The 20,982-nt window shown below is 46.9% G+C and overlaps 1 protein-coding gene across 1 annotated transcript; it reads left to right on the plus strand.

Moving 5' to 3' along the window:
• Window positions 1-3,392: 3,392 nt before the first annotated feature.
• LOC147119576 (uncharacterized) lies at window positions 3,393-13,495 on the plus strand. The gene is made up of 2 exons (XM_085984120.1): window positions 3,393-3,494; window positions 12,115-13,495. The coding sequence occupies exons 1-2, from the start codon at window positions 3,393-3,395 to the stop codon at window positions 13,093-13,095; spliced, it is 1,083 nt and encodes a 360-aa protein (XP_085840246.1). The 3' UTR covers window positions 13,096-13,495.
• Window positions 13,496-20,982: the final 7,487 nt, after the last annotated feature.

Raw genomic sequence — 20,982 nt, forward strand, 5'->3', positions numbered from 1 at the left:
GATAAAAGCAAAAGACAGGAAGGAGAAAAACAATAGTGGCAGGCAGAGAAATCAAGGGTTTAAATCAAACATGGCCACAGTAAATAATAATTCTAAAAGATCTAAGAGCATTAAAAAAACAAGCCTGAAGGCTTTGTGTCTTAATGCGTGGAGCATTCATAATAAGATGGATGAATTAGCTGCACAAATAGAGGCAAACGAATATGATATGATTGGGATTACGGAAACATGGCTCCAGGGTGGCCAAGGCTGGGAACTCAACATCCAGGGGTATTCAATATTCAGGAAAGATAGGCAAAAAGGAGGTGGGGTAGCATTGCTGGTTAAAGAGGGGGTTAACACAATAGTAAGGAAGGATATTAGCTCTGATGATGTGGAATCTGTATGGGTAGAACTGAGAAATACCAAGGGGCAGAAAACGTTAGTGGGAGTGGTATTTCGACCTCCAAACAGTAATGTGGAGGTCGGGGATGGCATTAAATGGTAAATTAGAGAAGCGTGCAATAAGGGCACAGCAGTTACCATGAGTGACTTTAATCTACATATAGATTGGGCTAACCAAATTAGTAACAATACTGTGGAGGAGGAATTCCTGGAGTGTATATGGGATGGTATCCTGGACCAATATGTCGACGAACCAACTAGAGATCCGGCCATCGTAGACTGGGTATTATGTAACGAGAAAGGATTAATTAGCAATCTTGTTGTACGAGGCCCCTTGGGTCGGAGCGATCATAATATGATAGAATTCTTCATTAAGATGGAGAATGAAGCAGTTGATTCAGAGACTAGGGTCCTGAATTTAAATAAAGGAGACTACGATGGTATGAGGTGCGAGTTGCGTAGGATTGATTGGGGAATGTCACTCAAAGAGTTGACGGGGGATAGGCAATGGCAAACATTCACAGATCGCATGGATGAACTACAGAATTAGTTCATCCCAGTTTGGCATAAAAATAAAACAAAAAAGGTGACTCAACTGTGGCTAACAAGGGAAATTAGGGATAGCATAAGATCCAAGGAGAGGACATATAAAGTGGCCAGAAAAGGCAGTAAACCTGAGGATTGGGAGCAGTTTAGGATTCAACAAAGGAGGACAAAGGGATTAATTAAGAGGTGAAAAATAGAGTATGAGAGTAAGCTTTCAGGGAACATAAAAACTGACTGTAAAAGCTTTTATAGATATGTGAAGAGAAAAAAATCGGTGAAGTCAAGCGTAGGTCCCTTGCAGTCAGAATCAGGGGAATTTATAATGGGGAACAAAGAAATGGCATATCAATTAAATACATACTTTGGTTCTGTCTTCACAAAGGAGGACACAAATAACCTCCCAGAGATGTCGATGAACATAGGCTCCAATGAAAGGGAGTAACTGAGAGAAATCAGTATTTGTAGGGAAATGGTGTTAGGGAAATTGATGGGATTGAAGGCCGATAAATCCCCAGTGCCCGATAATCTACATCCTAGGTTACTTAAGGAAGTGGCCCTAGAAATAGTAGATGCATTGCTGGTCATCTTCCAAAAGTTGATAGACTCTGGAACAGTACCCATGGATTGGCGTGTAGCTAATGTTACCCCACTGTTCGAAAAAGGTGGTAGAGAGAAAATGGGGAATTACAGACCAGTAAGCCTGACATCGGTAGTGGGGAAAATGCTAGAGTCCTAGCTGATAAGGGAATTAGGGGTTACGGGAAGCGGGCAGGGAAGTGGATGTGAGTCTAGGTTCGGATCAGCCATGATCGTATTGAATGGCGGAGCAGGCCCGAGGGGCCATATGGCCTACTCCTGCTCCTACTTCTTATGTTCTTATGTTCTTATAAAGGATGTAATAGCAGAGCACTTGGAAAAAAGTGACCGGATCGGACAAAGTCAACATGGATTTACAAAAGGTAAATCGTGCTTGACTAACCTAATGGAATTTTTTGAGGATGTAACTGGTAAAATAGATAAGGGAGAACCAGTGGATGTGGTATATTTGGACTTTCAAAATGCTTTCGATAAGGTCCCGCATAAGAGATAAGGCACATGGGATTGGGGGCAAGGTATTGACATGGATAGAGAACTGGTTGGCAGACAGGAAGCAAAGAGTTGGAATAAACGGGTCTTTTTCCGAGTGGCAGACAGTGACTAGTGGGGTACCGCAGGGATCGGTCCTTGGACCCCAGCTATTCACAATATATATTAATGATCTGGACGAGGGAACAAGATGTAATATCTCCAAGTTTGCAGATGACAGAAAGCTGGGTGGGCGTGTGTGCTTTGAGGAGGATGCCGAGAAATTCCAGGATGATTTGGACAGGTTGGGTGATTGGGCAGAAGCATGGCAGATGATGCAATATAACGTGGATAAATGTGAGGTTATCCACTTTGGTGTCAAAAACAGGAAAGCAGATTATTATCTGAACGGCAATAGATTGGGAGAAAGGGAAGTGCAACGAGACCTAGGCGTCCTTGTGCACCAGTCGCTGAAGGTAAGCATGCAGGTGCAGCAGGCGGTTAAGAAGGCAAATGGTATGTTGGCCTTCGTAGCGAGAGGGATTGAGTACAGGAACAAGGCTGTCTTGCTGCAGTTGTACAGGGCCTTGGTGAGACCACATCTTGAGTATTGTGTGCAGTTTTGGTCGCCATATCTGAGGAAGGATGTTCTTGCCATGGAAGGAGTGCAGCGAAGGTTGACTAGACTGATACCTGGGATGGCAGGAATGATGTATCAGGAGAGATTGGGTCGATTGGGCTTGTACTTGCTGGAGTTTAGAAGAATGAGAGGGGATCTCATTGATCCAGCATCCAGACTAGATGCTGGAAGGATGTTCCCGATGGCCGGGGAGTCCAGAACCAGGGGTCACAGTTTAAGGATAAGGGGTAAGCCATTTAGGACCGAGATGAGGAGGAATTTCTTCACTCAGAGAGTGGTGAACCTGTGGAATTCTCTACCACAGAAGGCAGTAGAGGCCAATTCATTAAATGTATTCAAGAAGGAGTTGGGTATATTTCTTAAGGCTAAAGGGATCAAGGGATATGGAGAGAAGGCAGGAACAGGGTACTGAATTTGGATGATCAGCCATGATCTCACTGAATGGCGGAGCAGGCTCGAGGGGCCGAATGGCCTGCACCTGCTCCTATCTTCTATGTTTCTATGACTGCAGGGGTTTGGATTCTGTTATTAATCACATCCAGGACTGAAACATGGCAGAGTGCCCGTGCAGTTGCGTTTCTGTGTGAGTTATTGATGAATTTTCTCTCAATGGGAATCACAGAAACTGATTCCCTATTCAGTAACTGGGGCTTTCAATGGCGGCACTGTAGCCCAGCATGCCCGGCGGGGGAGGATGTGCCCTATTCACACTGGAGGAGCCCAGCACGCAGGCGCAGTACCCGGCAGTTTTTGGAGCATGCGCAGAGTCACTGTGAACCGGGCCCTGAGAGTGCGACAAACACAGAAAGGTTGTAGACGCGGTTTTTACGCCGATTACGAATCAGCCGGGTGCAGAGAGGTAACGTACCCGGCGGGTGAGCTTCATAAGCACCTGGTATAGGCTGCAAGCTCCGAATGAGAACCTACAGGTTCCGCGTTTGCAGCTCCGGGGCTTTTTCCTGGTAATCGGCCCCGGTTGAAAGCGGCCATCTTTGTAAAGGAAAGCAGGACATTTGTGCCGCAGCGTCATCTTTGTTCCAGTCCTACTCGGGTCCCCTCCCTCACCTCTTTTTCCGATACATTGATGACTGTATCGGTGCCGTTTCCTGCTCTCGCCCCGAACTTGACAATTTCATTCACTTTGCCTCCAATTTCCACCCTTCCCTCACCTTCACATGGTCCATCTCTGACTCTTCCCTTCCCTTCCTCGACTTCTCCGTCTCCATCTCTGGGGATAGGTTATCGACCAATATTTACTACAAGCCCACTGACTCCCACAGCTACCTGGACTACACTTCCTCCCACCCCGCTTCCTGTAAGGACTCTATTCCATTCTCCCAGTTTCTCCGCCTCCGCCGTATCTGCTCCGACGATGCCACCTTCCACACCAGTGCTTCAGACATGTCTTCCTTTTTCCGCAACCGAGGATTCCCCTCTACCGTGGTTGACACTGCCCTCGACCGTGTCAGTTCTATCTCCCGCACCTCTGCCCTCACCCCTGCCCCTCCCTCCCGGAACCACGATAGGGTTCCCCTTGTCCTCACCTTTCACCCCACCAGCCTCCACATTCAACGGATCATCCTCCGGCATTTCCGCTACCTCCAAAGTGATCCCACCACCAAACGTATCTTCCCCTCCCCTCCCCTTTCAGCATTCCGCAGGGACCGCTCTCTCCGAGACACCCTAGTCCACTCCTCTATCACCCCAAACAGCCCTTCCCCTTCGCCTGGCACCTTCCCGTGCAAGCGGAGGAGATGTAACACCTGCCCCTATACCTCCCCCCTCCCCACTGTCCAGGGCCCCAAACACCCCTTCCAGGTGAAACAGCGATTTACTTGTACTTCTCGCAATCTAGTATACTGTATTCGCTGCTCACGATGCGGTCTCCTCTACATTGGGGAGACCAAACGCAGATTGGGTGACCGCTTTGCGGAACACCTCCGTTCAGTCCGTAAGGGTGACCCCGAGCTTCCGGTCGCCTGTCATTTCAATTCACCGCTCCATTCCCACTCGGACCTCACCGTCCTTGGCCTCTTGTACTGTTCCACGGAAGCTCAACGTAAACTCGAGGAACAGCACCTCATCTTCCGATTAGGCACTCTGCAGCCTTCCGGTCTCAATATCGAGTTCAACAATTTCAGATCATAACCTCGGCCCCTATTTCATTTTTACTTATATTTTTCCACTCTTTTCCTCCCCCCCCCCTCTCCTTTTGTTTCTCTCTCACACCTGGCAGCTACCTTTTGCCCTGCCAGTACACTTTACACCTAATCCCAGCATATTACCATCTCGTCTAGCTTCTAATCTCTTTTACTTCTTTTGGGTCTTTTATTCTTTTGTCCGATCGCAGCCCTGCCTTCGATCTAGTTCCTTTTCTCTCCAGTTTTGAAGAAGGGTCAAACCCGAAACGTCAACTCAAATTTCTCTCCACGGATGTTGCCTGACCTGCTGAGTTTTTCCAGCATTTTCTGTTGTTATTACTTAATCCAGGTGTCGCGCGCATCCGCGGCCATCTTTGTAAACGAACCAATAGTGGGCTGGGCTTCAGGATCCAAGTGACAGGAACTGAACCCAGCCAGAGTCAGCACTTTCAGGGTCGGAGAGGAAGGGGAACCAGTGAGTGTAGAACTGAACTCAGCCAGAGTCAGCACCTTCAGACTAGATTGAATCCTGGGATGAGAGGGCTGTCCTATGATGAGAGATTGTGTAGAATGGGCCTATACCCTCTGGAGTTTAGAAGAATGTGAGGTGATCTCATTGAAACATACAAGATTCTGAAGAGGATTGACAGGGTAGATGCTGAGAGGTTGTTTGCCCTGGCTGGAATGTCTAGAAATCAGTGTTTTTTTAATTCTTTGATGGGATGTAGGCGTCGCTGGCAAGGCCAGCATTTATTGCCCATCCCTAGTTGCCCTTGAGAAGGTGGTGGTGAGCCGCTTTCTTGAACCGCTGCAGTCCGTGTGGTGAGGGTATTCCCATAGTGCTGTGAGGGAGTTCCAGGATTTTGACCCAACGACGATGAAGGATCAGCGATATACTTCCAAGTCGGGATGGTATGTGACTTGGAGGGGAACTTGGAGGTGATGGTGTTCCCATGCGCCTGCTGCCCTTGTCCTTCTAGGTGGTAGAGGTCGCGGGTTTTGAGGTGCTGCCGAAGAAGACTTGGCGAGTTGCTGCAGTGCATCTTGTAGATGGTACACACTGCAGCTACGGTACGCCGGTGGTGGAGGGAGTGAATGTTTAAGGTGGTGGATAGGGTGCCAATCAAGCGAGCCGTTTTGTCCTGGATGGTGTCAAGCTTCTTGAGTGTTGTTGGAGCTGCACTCATCCAGGCAAGTGGAGAGTATTCCATCACACTCCTTCCTTGTGCCTTGTAGATGGTGGAAAGGCTTTGGGGAGTCACTCACCACAGAATACCTAGCCTCTGACCTGCTCCTGTTGCCACAGTATTTATGTGGTTAGTCCAGTTAAGTTTCTGGTCAATGGTGACCCCCAGGATGTTGATGGTGGGGGATTTGGTGATGGTAATGCCGTTGACTGTCAAGGGGCAGTGGTTAGGCTCTCGCTTGTTGGAGATCATCCTTGTGTGGCACGAATGCGTGCCACTTATTAGCCCAAGCCTGAATGTTGTCCAGGACTTGTTGCATGTGAGCATAGACTGCTTCATTATCTGAGGATTTGTGATTGGCGCTGAACACTGTGCAGTCATCAGCAAACATCCCCATTTTGACGTTATGTTACAGGGAAGGTCATTGATGAAGCAGCTGAGGATTGTTGGGCCTAGGACACTGCCCTGAGGAACTCCTGCAGCGATGTCCTGGGGCTATGATGATTGACCTTCAATCGCCACAACCATCTTCCTTTGTGCTAGGTATGACTCCAGCCACTGGAGAGTTCCCCCCCCCCCCCCCGCCCCGATTCCCATTGACTTCAGTTTTACTAGGGCTCCTTGATGTCACACGCAGTCAAATGCTGCCTTGATGTCCAAGGCAGTCACTCTCCACTCAGTCTCGGGATAAGAAGTCATTTAAGACTGAGACGAGGAGGAATTTCTTCACTCAAAGGGTTGTGAATCTTTGGAATTCTCTGCCCCAGAGGGCTGTGAATGCTGAGTCTTTGAGTATATTCAAGGCTGAGATAGATAGATTTTTGGATTCTAGGGGAATCAGGGGATATGGAGATCGGGCGGGAAGGTGGAGTTGAGGTCAGTAATCAGCCATGATCTTATTGAATGGTGGAGCAGGCTCGGGGGGCCGTATGGCCTACTCCTGCTCTTATTTCTTATATTCACAGGTGGAGAGGGAGGGGAACCAGTGAGCGAACTGAACCCAGCCAGAGTCAGCACCTTCAGGGGAGGAGAGGGAGGGGAACCAGTGAGTGTAGAACTGAACCCAGCCAGAGTCAGCACCTTCAGGGGAGGACAGGGAGGTTAACCAGTGAGTGTAGAACTGAACCCAGCCAGAGTCAGCACCTTCAGGGGAGGAGAGGGAGGGGAACCAGTGAGTGTAGAACTGAACACAGCCAGAGTCAGCACCTTCAGGGGAGGAGAGGGAGGGGATCCAGTGAGTGTAGAACTGAACCCAGCCAGAGTCAGCACCTTCAGGGGAAGAGAGGGAGGTGAACCAGTGAGTGTAGAACTGAACCCAGCCAGAGTCAGCACAGTCAGGGGAGGAGAGGGAGGGGAACCAGTGAGTGTAGAACTGAACCCAGCTAGAGTCAGCACCTTCAGGGGAGGAGAGGGAGGGGAACCAGTGAGTGTAGAACTGAACTCAGCCAGAGTCAGCACCTTCAGACTATATTGATTCCTGGGATGAATGGGCTGTCCTATGATGAGAGATTGTGTAGAATGGGCCTATACCCTCTGGAGTTTAGAGGAATGTGAGGTGATCTCATTGAAGCATACAAGATTCTTAAGAGGACTGACAGCGTAGATGCTGAGGGGTTGTTTGCCCTGGCTGGAATGTCTAGAAATCGTTGGTTTTTTAATTCTTTGATGGGATGTGGGCGTCGCTGGCAAGGCCAGCATTTATTGCCCATCCCTAGTTGCCCTTGAGAAGGTGGTGGTGAGCCACCTTCTTGAACTGCTGCAGTCCGTGTGGTGCAGGTACTCCTAGTGTTGTGAGGGAGGGAATTCCAGGATTTTGACCCAGCGACGATGAAGGATCAGCGATATACTTCCAAGTCAGGATGGTGTGTGACTTGGAGGGGTACCTGGAGGTGGTGGTGTTTCCATGCGCCTGCTGCCCTTGTCCTTCTCGGTGGTAGAGGTCGCGGGTTTTGGAGGTGCTGCCGAAGAAGACTTGGCGAGTTGCTGCAGAGCATCTTGTAGGTGGTACACACTGCAGCCATGATACGCCGGTGGTGGAGGGAGTGAATGTTTAAGGTGGTGGATGGGGTGCCAATCAAACGAGCCGTTTTGTCCTGGATGGTGTCGAGCTTCTTGAGTGTTGTTGGAGCTGCACTCATCCAGGGAAGTGGAGAGTATTCCATCACACTCCTGACTTGTGCCTTGTAGATGGTGGAAAGGCTTTGGGGAGTCACTCACCACAGAATACCCAGTCTCTGACCTGCTCCTGTTGCCACAGTATTTATGTAGCTTGTCCAGTTAAGTTTCTGGTCAATGGTGACCCCCAGGATGATGATGGTGGGGGATTCGGTGATGGTAATGCCATTGACTGTCAAGGGGCAGTGGTTAGGCTCTCGCTTGTTGGAGATCATCCTTGTGTGGCGCGAATGTTACCTGCCACTTATTAGCCCAAGCCTGAGTGTTGTCCAGGTCTTTTTGCATGCGAGCATAGACTGGAGACATAGAGGCGCGAGTTGGGTAGGATTGATTGGGGAATGTTACTCAAAGGGTTGACGGTGGATAGGCAATGGCAAACATTCAAAGACCGCATGGATGAACTACAGAATTTGTTCATCCCAGTTTGGCATAAAAATAAAACAAAAAAGGTGACTCAACCGTGGCTAACAAGGGAAATTAGGGACAGCATAAGATCCAAGGAGAGGACATATAAATTGGCCAGAAAAAGCAGTAAACCTGAGGATTGGGAGCAGTTTAGGATTCAACAAAGGAGGACAAAGGGATTAATTAAGAGGGGGGAAATAGAGTATGAGAGTAAGCTTGCAGGGAACATAAAACTGACTGTAAAAGCTTTTATAGATATGTGAAGAGAAAAAGATTGGTGCAGTCAGAATCAGGGGAATTTATAATGGGAAACAAAGAAATGGCAGACCAACTAAATACATATTTTGGTTCTGTCTTCACAAAGGAGGACACAAATAACCTCCCAGAGATGTCGGGGAACATAGGGTCTGATGAAAGGGAGGAACCGAAAGAAATCAGTATTTGTAGAGAAATGGTGTTAGGGAAATTGATGGGATTGAAGGCCGATAAATCCCCAGGGCCTGATAATCTACATCCTAGGGTACTTAAGGAAGTGGCCCTAGAAATAGTAGATGCATTGCTGATCATCTTCTAACATTCGATGGAATCTGGAACAGTACCCATGGATTGGAGGGTAGCTAATGTTACCCCACTATTCAAAAAAAGTGGTAGAGAGAAAACGGGGAATTATAGACCGGTAAGCCTGGCATTGGTAGTGGGGAAAATGCTCGAGTCCATTATAAAAGATGTAATAGCAGAGCACTTGGAAAATAGTGACAGGATCAGACAAAGTCAACATGGATTTATAAAAGGTAAATCGTGCTTGTCTAATCTACTGGAATTTTTTGAGGATGTAACTGGTAAAACAGATAAGGGAGAACCAGTGGATGTGGTGTATTTGGACTTTCAGAAGGCTTTTGATAAGGTCCTGCATGAGAGATTAGCGTGTAAAGTTAAGGCACATGGGATTGGGGGCAAGGTATTGACTTGGATAGAGAACTGGTTGGCAGACAGAAAGCAAAGAGTTGGAATAAACGGGTCTTTTTCCGAGTGGCAGGCAGTGACTAGTGGGTTACCGCAGGGATCGGTCCTTGGACCCCAGCTATTCACAATATATATTAATGATCTGGACAAGGGAACTAGATGTAATATCTCCAAATTTGCAGACGACACAAAGCTGGGTGGGCGTGTGTGCTGTGAGGAGGATGCCGAGAAACTCCAGGATGATTTGGACAGGTTGGGTGATTGGGCAGAAGCATGGCAGATGCAATTTAATGTGGATAAATGTGAGGTTATCCACTTTGGTGGCAAAAACAGGAAGGCAGATTATTATCTGAATGGCAATAGATTGGGAGAAGGGGAAGTGCAACGAGACCTGGGTGTCCTTGTGCAGCAGTCGCTGAAGGTAAGCATGCAGGTGCAGCAGGCGGTTAAGGTGGCAAATGGTATGTTGGCCTTCGTAGCGAGAGGATTTGAGTACAGGAACAAGGATGTCTTGCTGCAGTTGTACAGGGCCTTGGTGAGACCACATCTTGAGTATTGTGTGCAGTTTTGGTCGCCTTATCTGAGGATGTTCTTGCCGTGGAAGGAGTTCAGCGAAGATTCACCAGGCTGATACCTGGGATGGCAGGAATGACGTATGAGGAGAGATTGGGACGATTGGGCTTGTACTTGCTGGAGTTTAGAAGAATGAGAGGGGATCTCATTGAAACATATAAAATTCTGACAGGACTGGACAGACTAGATGCAGGAAGGATGTTCCCGATGGTCGGGGAGTCCAAAACCAGGCGTCACAGTCTAAGGATAAGGGGTAAGCCATTTAGGACAGAAATGAGGAGGAATGTCTTCACCCAGAGAGTGGTGAACCTGTGGAATTCTCTACCACAGAAGGCGGTAGAGGCCAATTCATTAAATATATTCAAGAAGGAGTTAGATATATTTCTTAAGGCTAAAATGATCAAGGGGTATGGGGAACAAGCAGGGACCGGGTACTGAAATTGGATGATCAGCCATGATTGCACTGAATGGCGGAGCAGGCTTGAGGGGCCGAATGGCCTACTCCTGCTCCTATCTTCTATGTTTCATTATCTGAGGATTTGTGATTGGCACTGAACACTGTGCAGTCATCAGCGAACATCCCCATTTTTGACCTTATGTTACAGGGAAGGTCATTGATGAAGCAGCTGAAGATGGTTGAGCCTAGGACATTGCCCTGAGGAACTCCTGCAGCGATGTCCTGGGGCTGTGATGATTGACCTTCAATCACCACAACGATCTTCCTTTATTTTGGGTATAACTCCAGCCAGTGGAGAGTTCTCCCCCCCGATTCTCATTGACTTCAGTTTTACTAGGGCTCCTTGATGTCACACGCGGTCAAATGCTGCCTTGATGTCAAAGGCAGTCACTCTGCACTCAGCCTCGGGATAAGAGGTCATTTAAGACCGAGATGAGGAGGAATTTCTTCACTCAAAGGGTTGTGAATCTTTGGAATTCTCTGCCCCAGAGGGCTGTGAATGCTGAGTCTTTGAGTATATTCAAGGCTGAGATAGATAGATTTTTGGATTCTAGGGGAATCAGGGGATATGGAGATCGGGCGGGAAGGTGGAGTTGAGGTCAGTGATCAGCCATAATCTTATTGAATGGTAGTGCAGGCTCGGGGGACCGTATGGCCTACTCCTGCTCTTATTTCTTATGTTCACAGGCGGAGAGGGAGGGGAACCAGTGAGCGAACTGAACCCAGCCAGAGTCAGCACCTTCAGGAGAGGGAGGGGAACCAGTGAGTGTAGAACTGAACCCAGCCAGAGTCAGCACCTTCAGGGGAGGAGAGGGAGGGGAACCAGTGAGTGTAGAACTGAACCCAGCCAGAGTCCGCGCCTTCACGGGAGGAGAGGGAGGGGAGCCAGTGAGTGTAGAACTGAACCCAGCCAGAGTCAGCACCTTCAGGGGAGGAGAGGGAGGGGAGCCAGTGAGTGTAGAACTGAACCCAGCCAGAGTCAGCACCTTCAGGGGAGGAGAGGGAGGGGAGCCAGTGAGTGTAGAACTGAACCCAGCCAGAGTTGGTGGTGAAAACTTGCAGCAGAGGACAAACTGTCTTGAGACGTGTGATGTGTTTGTATTTTAGCACAGGCAGGAGGGACAATGTGTGGGACGGGGATTTACAGCTTTGGAGGAAGAGAGGAAAGAATGTTCTTTCAAAACTAGAATTGTCTATTCTGAACTTTTGTCCTGTACTTACAGTGATGAGTTTTGTAAACCCATTTTACAGGGTATTAGAAGGGGAGGATTTGCAGACAGGAAACTCAAACCAAACACCACATCAAGATCTGACAGAGTCACTCGATTCATCAGGACCAGAATATCATCGGCCTTTGAATGTAGAAGTAGAAATGTTTGTCTGTGGGAAAAGATTTCAAACATCAGTGTGACTGGAAAAGCAACGAGACACACACACCCGAGTGAGAGTGTTCCAGTGCACTGCCTGTGGAAAGAGCTTTAACCAGTTACACAGCCTGAAGAAACATCGCACAGTGGGGAGAAACCGTACACGTGTTTTGTGTGTGGACGAGGCTGCAACTGATCGTCCAACCTGGAGAGACACAAGGACACCCGCATCACGGAGAAACCGTGGAAATGTGGGGACTGTGGGAAGGGATTCATTTCCCCATCCCAGCTGGAAACACATCGGCGCAGTCACACCGGGGAGAGGCCGTTCAGCTGCCCCGTGTGTGGGAAGGGATTCACTCAGTCATCCCACCTGCTGAGACACCAGCGAGTTCACACTGGGGAGAGGCCGTTCACCTGCGCTGAGTGTGGGAAGGGATTCACTCAGTTATCCAGCCTGCTGAGACATGAGCGAGATCACACTGGGGAGAGGCCATTCACCTGCTCTCAGTGTGGGAAGGGATTCACTCAGTCATCCGACCTGCTGATTCACCAACGAGTTCACTCTGGGGAGAGGCCGTTCACCTGCTCTGAATGTGGGAAGGGATTTACTCGGTCATCCAACCTGCTGACACACCAGCGAGTTCACTCTGGGGAGAGGCCGTTCACCTGCTCTGAGTGTGGGAAGGGATTCACTCGCTCAGCCAACCTGCTGACTCACCAGCGAGTTCACTGTGGGGAGAGGCTGTTCACCTGCTCTGAGTGTGGGAAGGGATTCACTCGCTCAGCCAACCTGCTGACTCACCAGCGAGTTCACTCTGGGGAGAGGCCATTCATCTGCTCCATGTGTGGGAAGGGATTCACTCGTTCAGCCAACCTGCTGACACACCAGCGAGTTCACACTGGGGAGAGGCCATTCACTTGCTCTGAGTGTGGGAAGCGATTCACTCGTTCATCCGACCTGCTGACACACCAGCGAGTTCACACTGGGGAGAGGCCGTTTACCTGCTCTGAGTGTGGGAAGGGATTCACTGTGTCATCCGACCTGCTGAGACACCAGCGAGTTCACACTGGGGAGAGGCCGTTTACCTGCTCTGAATGTGGGAACCGATTCACTCGGTCATCCCACCTGCTGAGACACCAGCAAGTTCACACTGGGGAGAGGCCGTTCACTTTCAGCTACTGGACTTAGTGTGTGAATACAGCATCACGCCTGCAACCCTGCTTTCAATTTAAATTTGAATTCGCTCAGCAAGTGTATTTTAACAAAATACGTACCAGTAAACAGATCACAGCAAATAACTGGCAAAGGTTTAGAGTCAACAAGATGAACAAGTGAACACTTCACGATCCAATACCCCAGCTCTATATTCACAAGAGAAAGTCTGTATCTAACTCCTCGAGTGGACAGAATAGAGAAAGATCCCAACTCCAAGAACATCTAGAATCTGTTGTAAAAATCTTTCAAATCCTGACTGGTACAATCTCGTTTTACTTTCAGTTGAAGTGCGTGGAAGATGAGAGGAGGTTCGAGAGTAGGGGTGAAAGAGGAATTGGGGTGAGGGGGTTTGGAGAGTAGGAGTGAAAGAGGAGTTGGGATGAGGGGGGGTTGGGGAGTAGCGGTGAAAGAGGAGGTGGGGTGAGGGGGGGTTGGGGAGTAGCGGTGAAAGAGAAGGTGGGGTGAGGGGGGTTGGATAGTAGGGGTGAAAGAGGAGTTGGAGATGTAAGAAAGGGGAAAATCTTACTTTCTGAGTCTCCCTGCTAACTAACATGAACTAAATCAATTGATTCTATTATTAATTGCAGTTTAAACATTTAATTGTGTTATTGCTTTTAAAACCAATGTAATCTGCCCTGGGTAGAAGCGGTTCGATTTGAAATGCTGGCCTTGGGCCTCCCTTGACTCAGATTTTAAAGTGAGAAACAGACAGCTTGTCTGTGGGACACAACTATCAAGGTCAGATGTGGTGCCACTGTGTGAAATGTTAAATCTGCCCAGAATTAAAAACATCGGCAAACGGCAAGGACATCATATCTCTACCAACGGAAACATGTTCCGTTTGTGTTGCCGTAACTACCCCAGATATGGGTCTTGATGGTCAGAAACAGCTGATGTCAGGGTGTCGTGAGATGAGGAGCTGACAGGGGCAGGCAGGATCTTTAGGTTCGGGGCATCCCTGTAATTGGCCAGGGGTGTTTCAGGTCTGAGTCAATGATTGGGTTAACTGGGCCCCACAGGCTTTGCTGGGAAGAAGAAGTATAAGAAGGGCTCTCTCAAACACTTAGGTTGTCGAGGCATTCGGCCTGAAGCTTGGGAACATCTACCAGAGGAAGGTTTCAGGTTGGCGGAGGACCCACACCCATCACACCGGGCGGATGAGCAAGCCTAGAGACCGGGTCCGATGGGGGTTGACCTGTGGAGATTGCGTCTTGTACCCAGGGTCCAACGGTTAATATAAACCTTGATTGCGCCTTGTTTAACTACTGCTCTGATGCTGTATTTTTTTGAGTCTCGCTGACACTGAATAAAATATAATTACTGTCACCAATACGAGTCAAGTCAAATCTTTTGTAACTGAGGAGTTAAGGGCACAGACCCAGAAACTCAACAAATTGGCGACCGCGGCAGGACGACTTGACAGATAGTTATTAATAAACATTTTGTTCAGTATAACTGGGGTCCTGAGATCTGTGGCCCAGTAATTTTTCTCGGCCAGGCTATCGATCGAGGAAGGAGAATCTCGAGTGGGTGTAGGACTAATCTCCTACCAGTACTTGAGCGATTGGTTTGCTGAGCATGGCTAACCTGACAGAGCGTGCCGGGGACAAGGAACATGGGAAGCTGCTCCCTGCAACTGCCTTGGTATCATTCCTCACGAGTCCAGAAGGTGACTCGTAACAAAAAGCAGTTGGTTGGGTCCAGAATCAAATTGACAAGGGCAAGTTCAAATTGGACAAAGAGAATCGTATATTGGCTTACGCAACCCACCTCTCCACACAGACTAGAGAAACGAACAGGTGAGAGAGAAGCATAAAGAGCAGGAGAGACAGTGGGAGCGAGAGAGGTGAAAAGATCTAAGAGGCAAGCTAACCCATCTGATAACTCAGCAAAGGAAGGGAAAAAACAATTCGGGAATAAATTGCTGAGAGAACAATTTAAAAGATGAAAAAAAGAAACTTGAAGTTGAAACCGACACTGAAACTGTCGGCTTCTGTGCCGAGAAAAATAAAGTCCAAGATTACTGAGTGACAGGAACCTTAAAGGATGGTGGAATTTCAATTTGTGTGAAAGTGTGTGTTAAAGTGTGGAAGTTTTCCTGACCATGAATGTTTAAGAAGTTACAGTATTCTTTTTGTCTGAAAGTCTGTCCTTAAAGAAAAGTGTCTGTTGTGTTTGTTTTAGCTCCGCCCACTTTCCTGTGCACTGAGCTAAAGGCCGTTTAACGCTTTGTTGTCTTGTCTTGGATGTTGGGAGTTTTAAGAAAGTGTGAATATGTTGAGTTTGTTCATTCCAATTTCAGATTGTGGGACTAGAAGCAGGGGGAGGCTTTGTGATTTACATTAGAAGTTAAAGACACTGCTGGGGATATATTTTAGATTTTTTTAGAGTAAATTAAGCTGTTGGGGAGTTTAAACCGGAAGTAGAATCCGGGTATAAAAAGGGGCGGGCTTAGTGCGGTAACGCTGAGTGCGGTCACATTGAGTGTAAGTAGAGTTTGGTAAGTGGGAGAGTTCGGGCAAGTGGGAGGTGAGGGGGTGCTTGTTGCTCTGTTTTGCTTCCCTCTCTCAGGCTAATCCAACACTGTGGACGCGGAGCAGCGAGACAATTCAACCGGACAGGTCCCCCAGACAGCATTCACGAGGGAGGTTGGTGATCAGCTGGTTGGTAGGTTCTCTTCCTTCTCTTCTATACCTTTAAGTTGTTAAGTCCTATTAAATAGTGGTGTAATATTATCATCTATATCGGGGCAGAGGGTCTTCATAACTAATAATAAGAAATTTAATTAATTACACAGATATGGGTGAACAGGTGATGTGTCACTGTTGCGAAATGTGGGAGCTGGTGGTCCCCATTGAGGCTCACGGTGATTACATTTGCGATGTGTTTGCTGCTAGAGGAACTCAAGCTCCATGTTAAAGAGCTTGAGACCGAGCTTCAGACACTGCGACACATCAGGGAGGGGGAGAAGTTCCTGGACTCTATGTTTCAGGAGGTGGTCACACCTATGAAATTAATTACTGCAGATGTAGTCCGTGGTCAGGGACAGGACGGTGTGACTACGAGTGAGGAAGTTACAGGGATCCAGGATGTAGTGTTGAAGGAGCTGCAGCCCTTGCTCTTGTCAAGCAGGATCGAGGTTCTTACTCCCTGTGAGGGCGGGAGCGGGGACTGCAGGGAGGATGAGCAACCTGGCCACAGCGCTGTGGTACAGGGGGCCATTCAAGTGGAGGGAGTAAAAAGAAATGTTGTAGTAGTAGGGGATAGTATCATTAGGGGGATAGGGTTCTCTGCAGTCAAGAGCGGGAGTCCCGAAGGCTGTGTTGCCTGCCTGGTGCCAGGGCTAAGGACATCTCTTCTGGGCTGGAAAGAAACTTGGAGTGGGCGGGGGAGGATCCAGTTGTCGTGGTCCATGTTGGTACAAACGACGTAGATAGGACAAGGAAGAAGGTTCTGTTAAAGGAGTATGAGCAGCTAGGGGTCAAATTAAAAAACAGAACCTCAAGGGTAATAATCTCTGGATTATTACCTGAGCCACGAGCGAATTTGGCTAGGATAAATAAAATTAAAGAGTTAAATGCGTGGCTCAAAGACTGGTGTGGGAGAAATGGGTTTTGCTTCTTGGGACACTGGCACCAGTACTGGAACAGGAGGGAGCTGTTCCGTTGGGACGGACTCCACTTGGCCAGTGCTGGGACTAGAGTCCTGGCGAATCATATAACTAGGGCTGTAGAGAGGGCTTTAAACTAATTAGTGGGGGGGAGGTTTCTAGAGAGCAAATAACAGAAATGACGACGCAGAAGGTCATAGACTTAGGTAGCAGTGGGGAAATTAAAAAACAGAACGTGTCAGGAAGGGACAGAAGGTATGGAGTAAAAGGTAAAGTAGTAAAAGGGGAAAAAACAGGAACTAAGTGTCACAAAACATATTTGAAAGTTCTTTATCTGAATGCACGTAGCATTTGTAACAAAATGAATGAGTTAACGGCACAAATAACTACATATGGGTATGATCTTGTGGCCATTACAGAAACATGGCTGCAGGGTGACCATGACGGAATTAAACATACCAGGTTATTTAACAATCAGGAAGGACAGGCAGGAAGGGAGGGGAGTTGGGGTGGCTATGTTAATAAAGGAAGGAATCACTATAATACAGAGAAATGATATTGGGTCAAAGGAGCAGGATAGTGAAAGTTTGGGTAGAGATAAGGAATAATAAGGGGAAAAAAACACTAGTGGCCTCCGAACAGTTGCAACTCTGTTGGACGGAGTATTAATCAGGAAATAGTTGAGGCTTGTAATAAGGGAACAGCTATAATTATGGGGGATTTTAACTCTCATATTAACTGGACAAATCAAATTGGGCAGAGCAGCCTTGAGGATGAGTTCATTGAGTGTATTAGGGATGGGTTTCTTAAGCAGTATGTAACTGAACCGACCAGGGGGCAAGCAACCTTAGATTTGGTCCTGTGTAATGAGACAAGATTAATTAAAAATGTCCTAGTAAAGGATCCCCTTGGAATGAGTGACCATAACATGGTTGAATTCCATATTCAAGTAGAGGGTGAGAAGGTTGGATCTCAAACAAGCGTGCTGAGCTTGAATAAAGGAGACTGAAGGTATGAGAGTGGAATTGATTAGAGTGGACTGGGAAAATAGATTAAAGGGTAAGACGGTACATGATCAATGGTGTACATTTAAGGAGTTATTTTACAACTTCCAAAAAATATATATTCCACTGAGGAAAAAAGGGTGTAAAAAAGATAGCTATCCGTGGCAAAGTAAAGTAATTAAGGATAGTATCCGACTAAAAACAAGGGCATATAAGGTAGCCAAATCTAGTGGGAGGATAGAAGATTGGGAAGTCTTTAAAAGACAGCAAAAAATAACTAAAAGATTGATTAAGAAAGGGAAGATAGATTATGAAAGTAAATTAGCAAAAAATATAAAAACAGATAGCAAAAGTTTCTATAGTTATATAAAAAGAAAAAGGGTGGCTAAAGTAAATGTTGGTCCCTTACAGGATGAGACCGGGAAATTAATGGTGGGAAACATGGAGATGGCAAAAACGCTGAACAAATATTTTGTATCAGTCTTTACGGTAGAGGACACTAAGAATATCCCAACACTGGACAAACAGGGGGCTCTAGGGGGAGAGGAGCTAAATACGATTAAAATCACTAAGGAAGTGGTACTTGGTAAAATAATGGGACTCAAGCCGGATAAATCCCCTGGACCTGATGGCTTACATCCTAGGGTCTTGAGGGAAGTGGCGGTAGGGATTGTGGATGCATTGGTAATAATTTTCCAAAACTCCCTGGACTCAGCAAATGTCCCGGCAGATTGGAAAACTGCTAATGTAACACCCTTATTTAAAAAGGGTAGTAGGCAGAAGGCTGGAAACTATAGACCTGTTAGCCTAACATCTGTGGTTGGTAAAATGTTAGAGTCCATTATTAAGGAGACAGTAATGGGACATTTGGATGAACTTAATTTAATAGGACAAACTCAGTATGGTTTCATGAAGGGCAAGTCATGTTTGACAAATTTGCTTGAGTTCTTTGAGGAAGTAACATACAGGGTGGATAAAGGAGAACCAGTGGATGTAGTGTATTTAGACTTCCAAAAGGCATTTGACAAGGTGCCACACAAAAGATTATTGCTCAAGATAAAAAATCATGGGATTGGGGGTAATATTCTGGCGTGGGTGGAGGATTGGCTCTCTAACAGAAAGCAGAGAGTTGGGATAAATGGTTCATTCTGAGACTGGCAATCAGTAACTAGCAGTGCTCCGCAGGGGTCAGTGCTGGGTCCCCAACTCTTTACAATCTATATTAACGATTTGGAGGAGGGGACCGAGTGTAACATATCAAAGTTTGCAGATGATACAAAGATGGGAGGGAAAGTAGTGAGTGAGGACGACATAAAAAACCTGCAAAGTGACATAGACAGGTGGGCAGAGATTTGGCAGATGGAATACAATACTGGAAAGTGTGAGGTTATGCACTTTGGCAGGAAAAATCATAGAGCAAGTTATTATCTTAATGGCAAGAAACTGGAAAGTACTGTAGTACAAAGGGATCTGGGGGTCCTGGTGCACGAAACTCAAAAAGTTAGTATGCAGGTGCAGCAAGTGATCAAGAAGGCCAATGGAATGTTGGCTTTTATTGCTTGGGGGATAGAATATAAAAACAGGGAGGTATTGCTGCAGTTATACAAGGTATTGGTGAGACCGCACCTGGAATACTGCATACAGTTTTAGTGTCCATACTTAAGAAAAGACATACTTGCTCTTGAGTCAGTACAAAGAAGGTTCACTCGGTTAATCCCGGGGATGAGGGGGTGGTCATATGAGGAGAGGTTGAGTAGATTGGGACTCTACTCATTGGAGTTCAGAAGAATGAGAGGCGATCTTATTGAAACATATAAGATTGTGAAGGGGCTTGATCGGGTGGATGCGGTGAGGATGTTCCCAATGATGGGTGAAAGTAGAACTAGGGGGCATAATCTTAAAATAAGGGGCTGCTCTTTCAAAACTGAGAGGAGGAGAAACTTCTTCACTCAGAGGGTGGTAGGTTTGTGGAATTTGCTGCCCCAGAAAGCTGTGGAAGCTACATCATTAAATAAATTTAAAACAGAAATAGATAGTTTCCTAGAAGGGAATTAAGGGTTACGGGGAGCGGGCAGGAAATTGGACATGAGTCTAGGTTCGGAATGGTCATGGCCCTGTGGGTAGTGGAGCGGGCCCAGGGGCCGTGTAGCCTGGTTCTGCTCCTACTGTGTTCTAATTCTGTGTTAGATTTCAGGAGATGGTTTTATTCCTGTTCCTGGCTGGGGTGGAGATCGCCTTTACAGAAGGTAAGTACTGTGGAAAATATAGGGACAGTGATCTCCTGGAAGAGTTTCGATCGCCTAGATGGGTCGGAGAGGAATTTCCCAGATTTTTTCTCCCAAATTGGCCATTGGGTTTTTTATCTGGTTTTTCGCCTCTCCCGGGAGATCATATGGGTTTCGGTGGGATGGAGAGTGATAGAAGATTTGAGGTTAGGATCAGATCAGCCATGTCTTATTGAATGGTGGAGCAGGCTCGAGGGGCCGATTGGCCTACTCCTGCTCCTATTTCTTATGTTCTTATATTGTGACTGGGGCAAGTTGGGCCACTCTGAAAGCCCGGCAAGAGATTGTTTTACAAAAGATAAGCTTCAGCCTTGGAGTTACTGTTACCATGTGCCTGATCCTTGGTTTGAAATTTCCAAAGCCCTTTGATTTAATTTGTTTAAATGTGAAAAGCCAATTTTTCTCCAGTTATATTCAGTATTTTTGGTCATTTGGGAAAGTGCCTGAACGTAACGATGAGGTAATTCACTGTTTTCTCTCATGCTATTTTGTTTTATTTGATTTGTTCTGTATTGTGTTTAATTAATAAGATATTGCTCCGAATTAAATTGGAATTATTGAAGTTAACTAAGCTGTTTTATTCACAGTTAATAATGAAGCTTTACTAATGATTTCTGCTGTTTTAACGGATTTTTAATTCTTAAGGAAGTTTTGAAGTTACAAAGACTTCAATAAAAGAACCAAGTGTTGACACAAAGAGTCTGTAAAGGGATGTAGATAGACTAAGTGAGTGGGCAGTAAGGTGGCAGATGGAGTATAATGTAGGGAAATGGGAGGTTATTCACTTTGGTAGGAAGGATAGAAAAACAGAATATTTTTTAAATGGCGAGAAACTTTCAAATGTTGGTGTTGAGAGAGATTTGGGTGTCCTCGTGCAAGAAACACAGAAAGTTAGCATGCAGGTACAGCAAGCAATAAGGAAGGCAAATGGCATGTTGGCCTTTATTGCAAGGGGGTTGGA

Source organism: Somniosus microcephalus, chromosome 4, assembly GCF_052327205.1.
Source record: "Somniosus microcephalus isolate GS21.2 chromosome 4, FLI_Smic_1.0, whole genome shotgun sequence".
In the NCBI taxonomy this organism is placed as follows: domain Eukaryota; kingdom Metazoa; phylum Chordata; class Chondrichthyes; order Squaliformes; family Somniosidae; genus Somniosus; species Somniosus microcephalus.

Coding starts and splice junctions, on each gene's coding strand:
- LOC147119576 (XM_085984120.1), top strand. CDS start 3,393: ATGCGCAGAGTCACTGTGAACCGGGCCCTGAGAGTGCGACAAACACAG. Junction 3,495..12,114: donor AATCAGCCGGGTGCAGAGAG/GTAACGTACCCG, acceptor TCCAACCTGGAG/AGACACAAGGACACCCGCAT.